The sequence below is a fragment of the Acanthisitta chloris genome, unplaced genomic scaffold, assembly GCF_000695815.1.
Source record: "Acanthisitta chloris isolate BGI_N310 unplaced genomic scaffold, ASM69581v1 scaffold31435, whole genome shotgun sequence".
NCBI lineage: Eukaryota > Metazoa > Chordata > Aves > Passeriformes > Acanthisittidae > Acanthisitta > Acanthisitta chloris.
In genome coordinates this window covers 19,065-30,660 of record NW_008675979.1, presented here as the reverse complement: position 1 = coordinate 30,660, position 11,596 = coordinate 19,065, and the positions used below count along the sequence as shown (strand labels likewise).

Below are 11,596 nucleotides of genomic sequence, written 5' to 3'. Positions count from 1 at the left end.
ACCTCTGCAGCTTACAGCCTGGCATATGGAGCTGACTCCAAACAGTACCTCTGTATTTCAGTACTGAGGGCTGTAAACAGGACAGCAATGGCAGTGTAAGCAGCTGAGCCCACCCTGTAACAGCAATGATGAGTTGGCAGGGGGCAGATAGACAGTGCAAGGTTAGACCTGGTACATCAAACTCATCAGTCCAAGCCCTCTGAGGAAAACCAGCCCTTCTGGAACAGCCAGCCAAGCAAAGCATCCAGAACTAAAATCCTCCTTGCAATCAAAGACATCAGCCTGATGCTATGGGGCATGCAAACTGCACAAATGTCAAGAGGATGGCGAGGAATGGATAAACGATCAAAATATCCTTCAAAGGCAGGATACCAGGACAACTGGGTAGGGCAGTGGTTTTGTAGACTGTAGCATGGGCAAAGCTGTAATATATTCTTCCTTGAATGTATTTTCAGTTCATAAGCTTGGGTATAAACCCAACATATTAGCTTTTAAGAAAACACTGGACTGAGAAAAACATTTCCAGTGAAACGTGATACAAAACCTTAAGAAACACTGCATTTCCTTTCTGCCCTAGAAGTGGCTTTCCATGCTGTTAACAAAAGCATGTAAATCAGCACAAGTGTATTCAAAGTGCATGGTAAAGCAGCAAGAAATGTGGAAGGAATAGCGTCTTTTGAAGGTAAGGAAACTCCAGGACACAGCTGGGCATGTGCACCCTGAAGTGACATCCCTGCCTCCTCTTCCCCACTTATTTTCTTAATGGGAGTATCAGGCCCTGCCTAAAGATCAAAAGATGGGCTACTCCCCATGTACAGAGCCAGGAAATGATAAATGCTAGAATCAGAGAAAGATACGATGGGGATATCAAATCTGCATCTTTTGTTAACATCTACTTATCTTGTAAGTACTGCTTAACATTTCTTTTTGGAGAAGAGATAATTTGTGGAAGACCCTGTAGTTCTAGGGTACCTGTGAAGGAAGAAGGGAAAACTAAACTTGATACTCTATGACCAAAGAGGCCTCAGTCTATTTCCAGTAAGGAAATCTGTTAGATAACATTTTATCTGAATACCTCTTGAGTGGATAATATGCTACTCTGCATTTAGGAGGTGTAAGTGTATTTAGGTGCCTGGTGAAGAGGAACCCCACGCTTCTGACTATATCAAAGTGTTAACCTGAGGAAACAGTGTTTGGTTTTTCAGCAGCTCAGCTGCTGGGCTCAGCTTTACATTTTCTGTGCCCTTAGCATCTGCCTGTCATGCTTGCAACAAGAAGCATTGCTTTTTGAGCAAGCCTGCAGTCTACATATGCTAGTCTCTGAGTCCTTCCTGAAACTTAAAAGGTATCAGCAATGATGGCATTGGCAATCTGTTTTAAACATTATTAAAGTTTAGTTTATTAATAGTTATTTTGATGGACTAGTGGTTAGGAGAGTAGCTAAAACTTGGGTGTAGAGACACTACACCGTCTGCAGAATTTCAGATGACATCTATTTTGAGATTGGTTTGAAACCAGTGCAGTTTGCCTTCACTATGCTCTGCCTAAAGCATTACAGAATGCTTTTGGCTATCTTGTTTCTGTGCAATGGCATATCATAAGAACACACAGAACATGATAATTCAATCACAGCAACACAGAGAATATTTTTCAAAACCCCCAAAATCATAATGGCAAAATGGAGCCAACAGTATGACCTTAGCAAAGTCGCTTTTGCAGAGGAAAGCATTTAACTCCTGCACTCCAATTTTATCTGTATGTGAACACATTCTATCTGTTACAGCTGAGAAATGCCTGTTTATTTCTACACCTCAAATCTTAGAATAAATAACAGATGCTATGTGTGAGAGTCAACATGATCATTTGCCCACCTGGGCAGCAGAACGGTAAGGTATGCGTTCACACCACACCAGCTTTGCGATGCTAAATCCCAAAGGATGTTGAACTGGTGCAGGCAGAGCAGTGTAGCTATGGTGTTCAGGCTTCCTTGACTTGGAGGCTTTCAGAGGGACTTTCCTCTCCCCTTTGACTCGTGGCAAGGGCAAAGGTGCAGTTCAGGCTCTCCGCAGGCACTGTGCATGAAAAAGCTGCTTGGCTGTAGATTTAGGACAGGCACATTGGGCAGTGACTACCTCATGTGGACCAAAGCCTCTGATTTAGGACCAAAGGCAGCTCCTGAGAGAGCTTGACCAATCTTTCTCAACAGCTAATACTTTTCTTCCTGCTACCAATCTCCAGTTAGCCACCACAGTGGGCATTTTCCCATGGAGTAAATTATATACAACAGTTCTTTTATTCCCTCCCTAGGCCCTCAAAGAAAACAAGGAATATGGGAATGCATCTGTTACAAGTGTTTGGTTTATCTTGTGTTGATCACTTAGGATCTCATTTTGCTGAAACATTGAGTCAGTTATAATAATATGACATCCTGGAACAGTCTAATCCTATTGTGAAGTGGATCTTGCCATTAAGAATGATCCATCTAATGAGATACAGCAAGGTACAGGGAGCAGACACAGACTAACCACATTAACTGCTTTTATGGAAGTATTTTTTTTAAAAGAACTATTTTGCTCTGCAGTTAGAAATGACCAAGCTTTTAAATGTGTTGAGTGAATGAATACCTCCTCATGCCATCCTCTCATTAGCTTATGGCTTCCAAGACATTTTCTTTTTACATTTAGTCTATTTGTCTGCACCAAAGTGTGTTTTCTGTTTTGCAACAGTTGGCTATAAGTGTTTCAGGCATGCAACTGGGAGAATCAAAGCTGTATTATTCTCCCTGGCAAATCTTCATCACACATTTGATATACCAGTCAGCTTAAAGGGAGGGACATGGTTTCAGGCTAGCATTTTTAGAAGTGGATCATGTTGTTATTATTTTTCCCCTCCCTGTTTGATTCAGAGGAACTAGAGTTCTGTCAATGCCAGAAAATCTGAACAGCCTTTCAAAGCAGCTCAGTCTTGGCTGCTTCTCAAAGAGCACCAGGGCAGAAGAAAGAAATGATTTTGCAACAGAGGAAGGCTTTCTGAAGAAATGGTTTTCACTAGAAAAAGGCCAGTTGAACCAACTTGAGTAATTTTTCAGGATGTGTGAATTTCATTGACTCTTTCAATGGAAACCAGGTCAATGTCACAGGCAAGGATGCCCGGCATCTTGCCAGCCTGCCTGCCACGCCGCGGAGCAGTTAGCTCCGGAAACCTGCCTGCCCCAGCCCCAGCCAGGGCCTGGAAGGGCTCCAAAGTCTCCAGGGTGCAGTAGTGAATCCTGCACGATCTGGCTTGTCTTAGGGCTTGGTCTTGGTGGCATGTCATGCCACAGAGGGACTCTGCCACTCTGGGGTCTCTGATTTTGAAGGGGCTTCCGCACATCCTCCCAGAGGGTGAAAGAAACTAACAGCTGTGCATGTCCAAGAGCTTGGGAGTCCATGGGGAAGCAAAGGAAAGAAAGACAGGATATTTGACTTGAGAATTTCCCAGGAAACAAAATTCCAAATTGGCATTATGTTCTTCCAGCACTGTAAATGTCCAAATGCTCCCTGATACCTACAAGCAATATAAATGTTTTCTCACATAGTATATCGTATGACACAATTAAATTCTGCTCTTTACCCAGCCTATATACTCCAAACTGATCTTCTTTTAAAGAAGAAAAAAAAGAAAGCAAACACCCTCATTCAAAGAACTAATTACAAGGGCCAGATTCTGTATCATAATGCACAAAAGTGAGGACAGGTTGGTTTAAAAGAAGAGAGACATTAAAATATTAGCTTAATGATGTAACAGTGTTTTTCATACAGGTTGCTCTAAAGTACACGTAACCAGGTTCACACAAACTACGAATCTATGTTATTTTAATATGTCTATATTAGTTCAATACGATTATGTAAGGGTGAGAGACAGTCCAGACTTTTGTGCAAATAATTGTAACGTTGACTTTGCTTAGCCATACTGGCTTTGAAAGTGGTCACAGTCTGCACGGCGCGTCACATAGTGAAGGCAATCTGCAACAATCAGTATCTCTTGTATTTTGTTATGGTTTGTCCTAGTGATGTGATTTACTGACATGATCACTGCAAACTCCAATACCTTGCAATGGGTGGAGCTTATTGGAATACCCACATTTGAGGCTACAAGTACCGTTAGCGCACACATTACTTCAATGCAAAATCCACTGTGAAGAAATAAAAAAAAAAAAGACAGATGGAAAACCTGTAGTAAAAGAGTTATATGCAGGAAATCCCATGCCATGCACTTATCAAGAAAGTGAAGTATAAATGATGAATGGTGCGCAGCCTCTGAACAAGGGAGAAATGTTACCCGACCAGGTTCAAATGGCACCGTCAGAGGAAACCAGGTTCTCTTCCTTGTAATCATTTGCTTTAAAATCGAGCTCATGTTTTTTTAAGTGCTGTTTTTCTTTACCAACAGCTATGGAGTTCACACTGTGTCCAATTCCAGTGACTTTTCTGTGACAACTCCAGTGCATTTTTTGGAAGCCTGATTATTTTCCAATGTTGCTGGCATGACCGAGATGCGCTGACACACCTCTGCCTAACCATCCTCTGTCAGCAGCTGTTTTCCCCTCGCCATGCCATTATCCCTGGCTCGAGCGGCACAATTTTAAGATGAATAGTCCAGACTGCCTTGACTGCAGTCGCTGGGCAAAGGCATACCTTGCAGTGTGTAGTACTGACAGGAAGTCCAACATTGGAAGCTACCACAACTGTGAACGCCGAAGCCAACTCAATAGTGAATCCACTGCGGGAAGCATAAGAAAACACTTCACAATCACTCTTTGCATCAGCTTGGACTGATACCATGCAGCGTGCCAAAATCTTACCCGTTTCTTCTTTCGACTGTTTTATCTCCAACTGATTTTTGTCATACGAACACGTTAAGAGAACAAGGAAGGTCTGAGTAATGAGAACAGCACAGGCTAGTCATCTGTAGTAACCCAGCTGCACGGCTCATTGTGTCACAGACTTTTACTACTACGCTGCGGTGAATCATGCCTAATTAGTAATTTGGTTAAGCACTAGCAGAGGTCGAGTATGCATTAAGGACAAAAATTACTGTGATAAATACATATGGTTTTAATAGTCTGAAGCACACTGGGAAAACCACTGTAATCTTGCCATTTCCAAATGCACCTTCTGCCATGTTAACTAGGTCAGCAGCAGAAGACTGTTCATGCAGACCTCTGTGCCTCAAACATGTTCAGTATTAGTTTACAGAGTTATATTTTTTCCTTTCTCTCTTTTTCTTTTTCTCATTCTTTCTCTCCTTTTCCTTTATTTCTTTCACTTTTTAAAAAAGAAGGAGAAGTCAAAGCCAAGTTATCATGAAAATCACAGCACAGCAAAACCAGCAAACTGCATTACAAACAAAATACTGGAGCAGCAATTTCTCAGACTGGTTCACACACAAAGTTCACACAACTGTAATGACACCTGTGGACCTACCTTGATGGTGTGATTGGAGTGAGGTCTTTACCCATGGTCTGGATAACTCTTCTACCCCAGACCCAGAGACCCACACAGATCCCAACACCTCCATAAAACAGCAGCCAGATGGGAGTTGATGCTTCTTGCATTACACCACCTTGCTCATAGATAAGCCAGAGTGCGACGAGGGGACCGATTGCATTGCTGGAGAAACAGAAGCATAGCACTTGAGTTACAAAAATGCAGATAATTGCTTTGTAAGGAGTCTCTTATTTCCTGTGTGATTTTTCTTCATCATGTGTGCTCTGACTTGACCCCACAAGGCAACACCCTTGCTTGCTTGGACAGGCTGCAGCAGGGTACTCCTATCATGCTGTTTTTTCAGTAGTCACTTGATCACTGATAAGTAGAGGGAATCCTGAAAGGAATTTCTCTTTTACAAATCATATCCTGAGATGTCAGAATTGGTAGTACCTCATTATGTCTGTTCTGTGACAAAAATCTCTATTTTCAGTACTGCACTGAAACTGTCTCAAAATTTACCAATTCAAGAGCACTGCATTTTTAAAATTCAAGTACCAAATTAGCTATTTTTGTCAAAGAGGGAAAATAATTAACAAAATTACCATTGCAGGCAAGAATATAGAAATATAATCTAGTTTGACAGCCTGTAAAGTTTGGGATACAATCAGAGTGCAGCTGGGAAGGTGACTTAGTCCTCTTCAAACGCATTGTAGAGCTAGTTGGACTGGATCAGAGAGGATCTTTTGGTGAAACATAGCTGACATAAGCCCTTCTTGCTACCCTGCTACTGCTGTCTAGAAAAATCCTGAAAGTCAGCAACACTGAAGTCCCCACTCCTAATGCAGGTTACCCAATATTGGTAGCTAGAGTCTCCAGTGCCTAGAGTCAGACTTCTGACTCTGTTTATTCTAAAAAAGCATCAAATTTCTAGACATGAGAGTTAGAAGAAAAACTTGAAAGCTGGTATCCAGTTCCTTTAGAGGCTTAAATAATAAAAAGCAGATAAGAATTTCAACATCCTTTTTTTTTTTCAGCTTTTTTGCTAAACCAAGTAGCTGCTTGCCCTACTGGGCAGCATTTATCCACCACAAAAACAGCATAATTAATGATGCAGTGCTACATTTATGTCTAAATAATCAGGAGAATAGCAGAACAAACATGACCAATGTCATTCCAAAAAAATCTAAAAACCATCAGGAAGCTCTCCTCATTATAAACAGATAAGGAAAGCGGGTCACGGTGAGCGCCGCGGGCAGGATCGACAGCTATGCTCGCCCTGCAGCCAGGACCAGCTAAATTTAGTTCCTGGTTCCACTCCAAAGCACACAGATGGAGTAGGGGCCAGTTTTAATGTCAAGTGTTGTGCAAACCAAGCCACCGTATACACCAGTTAATAATTTACTTGAATCCCATCTTTACCAGATACGAGGTGCTAGGGGCTGAGTGGTGATTGCCAAGAGACGAGGGTCCTCAGCACTGCAAAGCTTGGCACGTCTAAGACACACAAGACCCTCCTTCTTAGATCTGGTCCTTGATAAAAGGAACTCTGAATCCTGAAAAGAGGTCCTGGAGCAAAGTAACTAGGAAGGACTTTTCCCTTGTAAACACACACAACATGCAAGCTGCGAGGCAAACAAAAGCATTTTAAAATGCTCTTTGATTTAAAAAAGAACTAATAATTCTTATGGATTTTGAGAAAGATACTGGAAATAAATCAGTGAGCTAACATGGATAACAAAATACAGTGGGCTTGAAGACACTGAGTAGTACAATGAAGAACCAGACACTTTAAATAAAGAGTGAATTCCACTAGCAAAAATACTTTAAAATTCTGGTCTGATACTGTGCCCAAGTAAGCATTTCATTTGTCGAGTTTTTGTGTGAATGGAAGGACAGTATGTGAAAAATCCTTAGAGTCTAAATGCAAGAATTATTTTACCTCCAAGGAAGAAGAGATTCTTGATCGAAGCATTTCTAATATTTTTAAGTCAACCTCCAACTTCTTTTCCACTGTTTTCAGGTGTGGATTAAATTACTTGCATATTTAAATGCTTTCTTGTGCATAGAAAAAGGAAGGTCATTCACTGTACCTTCAACTGATGTGCAGAGAATGGTGGATAAAGGCAAATAAAACATTGATCATCCTTTTTTACAGTGCCATATGACATGGAAACAATCTCCCTGTTGAAAATAACATTTGAAGCAAGACCAGGCACTGATTCCTGACTGTTCTGAAGAGATCATGGATGGGTATTTGTCAGTCTCAATGTAAATGGAAAGACAGAAAAGGCTTCAAAAGCTACAGCAGCAAACTATGCTCTTCTGTACCAAAATCCAGTTTTAATTATTTGCAAATGCTACACTTATCTGAATCTAAACTTAAGCCTCGAAGAAAATATAATTTTCTTATTTGTGGCAACGGAAGACAAGGCAAAACTCTGCAGACTTATGCTCAGCCTCAGAGATCCAAGTGGCTGATTCTGCCTAACAGAGCAGAAGAGATGACACTGATGCCCACAGAGACAGCATTTCTGATATCTTCCCTCTAAGAAAAGTGAGCAGAAGAGCACTGGATCCGTATCTGTTTGAAAAGGCAAAAAGGTAATTAACTGCATTTTCATTTGTGGGTATATGCATCACTGGTTATCTACACCAGAAGGACATTTCTCCTCTCCCTGTAAATCACGTTCAATAAATGTTCAACTCTTAGGGAGAGCAGCATCTCCCAGCCTGAATACCTGCAAGTGGCTACCAACAGCCACCAACTGGTGACTCAGATCTATCACCAGAGCCATGAGCTCTCCAAGGGGCTTCTTCAGCATCTAGACTGTGCAGGTCCAGTCCCAGGGGTTTGTGGCATCAATGCTTCCTGTGCCAATGGAGAACTCTAGAAGAAGCTGGTAGGCCTGACCCACCACAGAACTGCCAAAAGCTCACAATAAATGTATCTGACTCATGCACTGCAAAGACTAGGGTCTTGGTTCTGCATTGAAGAAGACAACCAGCCCCAACAGTAGAGTAAGAGACAGCAAGAGAAAAACAACACATTGAAAGAAAGGCATTGTTAGATAAGAGAATTCACTCTGAGAGCTTCTCATACAGCTGAGTGATTAACCAGATGTGACACAAGGATGCTGGCTAGACTGGGATGTGGCTTGCACAGTATTTCCCACTGGTCCTATCTCACTTGACTCAAGACATAACTAGCAGGAAAGCAGACCTCAAATCTTCCATGCATTTGGCTAAGACTCATTTCACAAGTCTGTTTTCAAGAAGTGATTTTCTCTTACTCTCCCATGCAGGCTTCTCCTTGCCTTAATTAAGTTTCCTTTGTGCTGGAGCTCCAAGTGTGCTGGAGAAAAAAAAAGCCTGACATGGTTACCCAGGGGGTCTGAACCAACCCCTATCCACCTCTATCTATATGTAAAACTCCCATTAGGTTCCTATGGAACTGAAGTGCTTTAGATGTTACTGTATTATTCCGTTGTTGTGTTTAAAAGTCCACATAAGCTGCTCCTGTCATGGTATTACTTTAATTTTGCACAATTAATACATGTTTTCCACTGAGCACAAGGGGATGGCCATTACAAATTAATTTTAGGATGAATTTATGAAATGGTATGGAGTAAGAAGCCCAACTCCTGAGTCTACCTGTTGTAAAGTGTATTCTCTATGTCCAGTACCTTACACCATCTCTGCCAGGCTCTGCCAGCCCCAGTTACTCACAGGGCACAGGACTTTGCAGCAGGGGCAGAGTGCAGGGGCTGTTTGCCTTCTCCAAAGGTGAAATACAGGATTAAATGCCATCTACAGTGATGCTTGTACTTACGGACGCATGTCACAGCAGTTCAGTGAAGTGCTGCCTGACCCTCATGGTGATTTCTCTAGCTCTCTCAACTAACGTGAATTGGCACAACTTCTCTTTTTCTGCTCACTTGTGCCAGTTGAGAATCTGTCACGCACCATTTATAAAGCTGTTGTGAAAGATAGCATTTGACAGTGAATCTGAACTATAAATACAGTTGGCTTCTCCTCTCCCCTGTGAGACAGATAGTATTACAAACAAAAAAAACACCCCCACATTCAGCTATCATGAGACAGTCTTAGAAATGACAGTTTCCCATGCACGCACACAGGAGCAGAAATTTTTAGGTACTTGTGGGTCATAAGTCCAAGCCCTTCTCTGAAGGAACAGGGACTATAACATTTTTTATTGCTATTATTTGAAGGGAGTGAGTTGCTCAAAAACATCTAACTGTATTTCAAAGCTATGCTCTGAATACATCTTGTGAATAATCTACAGACCCCTTGATGACCATGCTTTGATTCTCTGCTACCTGAAAAAGCAGATTGCATTTTAGCCACTTTTTCTAGTGGAGTGAAAGAAGCTTGAAACATACACTATCACCAATTAAAACTGAATGACAAGCAAAACAGCCATCTATGCAGTCTGTATTAGATGTCCAACATTACAAATATAATTACAAAATCCCCAGCCATTTGACTATTTCCCAAGCCAGGATTTCACAAATAAACTTTCCACTGGGAAAATCAGTGGGATGATATTTCTGAATAGGCTGCAGTTACGCCTTGAGACATCACCCAGTTGACTAAGGGTGCAAGAAAGATACGCCTGTATGTATCAACAGTAAACATATGTCCTAATCTCCAGAGATCTCAGATTATCGAGGGAGTTTTATCCTAGTGCTAATAACCAGACAGTTTTGAAATAGTGCATATACTATAGCGCAATAAAAGTGTGTCAGAGCTGTGCCCTGTGATGTGGAAGCTTTGGGTGTGTTAATGAGTCAGGGAGGACACATTTTTATTCCTGCAGCTCATAGCTGTGTACTGCAACTGCTGGCCCTGACACCTCAACCCCTGGACCTGGAGGGTTGGGTCTCTCCTCCCCAGAGCCCACCATCAGCATCAGCTTCTCCCTTGGCAAATCCAGTCATGGGCCCTGCTCACAGCAGGATGTGGAGGGATTCCCGTGCCCACCAGAGCCTCCTGTTTCTTGCTGCTCCTCTCTGCCTTGCCTGCATGGCACAACAAAAATGCCATGCACCTGCACAATTAAGGACACAAGTGAAGATACCTGGGACAGGCTGGACTTAGAGGATGGACTGCTATTAAAAAGGGAAGAAGTCATATATCAGGCTGCTCTCACTAATTGTAATAGACAGATTAGCTTCCTAAATATTCTAAGTGATCCTGACTGCAGCTCGCAGGGAGGAAATGAGAAATACCCATTTTGTAATCCAGTCTTATTATAGCTCCTTTAAGACTCCTTATTTAGCCAGGAGGCTGAATCCCACTAAGCTCTCTCTGTGCAGTGAGATACTGGCAATGTGCTGGCTCTTCTCTACTTTAATCCCATTACATTTACTTTAGGAAGAGGCAAAAAAGGTGAATCGTACTGCTGTTTGTGTGCTCTGACCTCAAACTCCAGTGAAGTCTGTATGGAGGTGAGAGAAGTTTCCTCACCCTGTATTTTGAGCAAGCAGGTTATTTCCTAATTTCACTCAAACTGCTTTGCTTAACAATGAATTCCCTATCTAGTAGCAGTTCAGCTTCTCTAAAACCACGGAGAGATGTGTAGAAACATATAAAAAATAATAAACATTTTCACCATAGTTCTGAAATAGTTTTAAATCCTGTTGTCAGTAAGGTAGCCTATATTGTCTGGATAATAAAAGCCATTCTTTGTCAAACGTGTGCCATAAATCTGTGTGGCATTACCTGCAGACTCCAACACGAATGACCCCTTTTTCCTAATATCTAAGCATGAATACACAAGGGTAGTCTTGAAGTCCTCTACGTGAAATTTAATTAGAGCAGACACATTCAAACAATTTATGCAGCAGGAACACAGGAAAACTGAGATCCCTCCTGAAATGCCTGCAGGCAGGTTTCTTCTCCCTACAGGATGTACCAGCCAAACCTCAGTCTCACCTGCACCTTGGCACGCACAGACATGGGTGGGAGGCACAGACCACGGTCACCCTGCTCAGCTGGAGCATCACACCTCCTGCCACCATCACAGTAATAAGCAACCTTCCTCCATGGCTGGAGTCCATGAGCCCAGGTAGGTGCCTGCTGACACCAGCCAGGGCATGCAGCTC

General features: G+C 42.1%; 1 protein-coding gene across 1 annotated transcript in view; it reads right to left on the bottom strand.

Moving 5' to 3' along the window:
* The window catches only part of SLC20A2 (solute carrier family 20 (phosphate transporter), member 2), a 31,826-nt gene that overhangs the window by 1,646 nt on the left and 18,584 nt on the right, over positions 1 to 11,596 (bottom strand). The window contains exons 8-9 of the mRNA XM_009075954.1: positions 5,466 to 5,651; positions 4,677 to 4,761 (exon numbers count right to left, since the gene is read on the bottom strand). Coding sequence (XP_009074202.1) covers positions 4,677 to 4,761; positions 5,466 to 5,651 — 271 coding nt within the window. The remainder of the gene's footprint in view (positions 1 to 4,676; positions 4,762 to 5,465; positions 5,652 to 11,596) is intronic.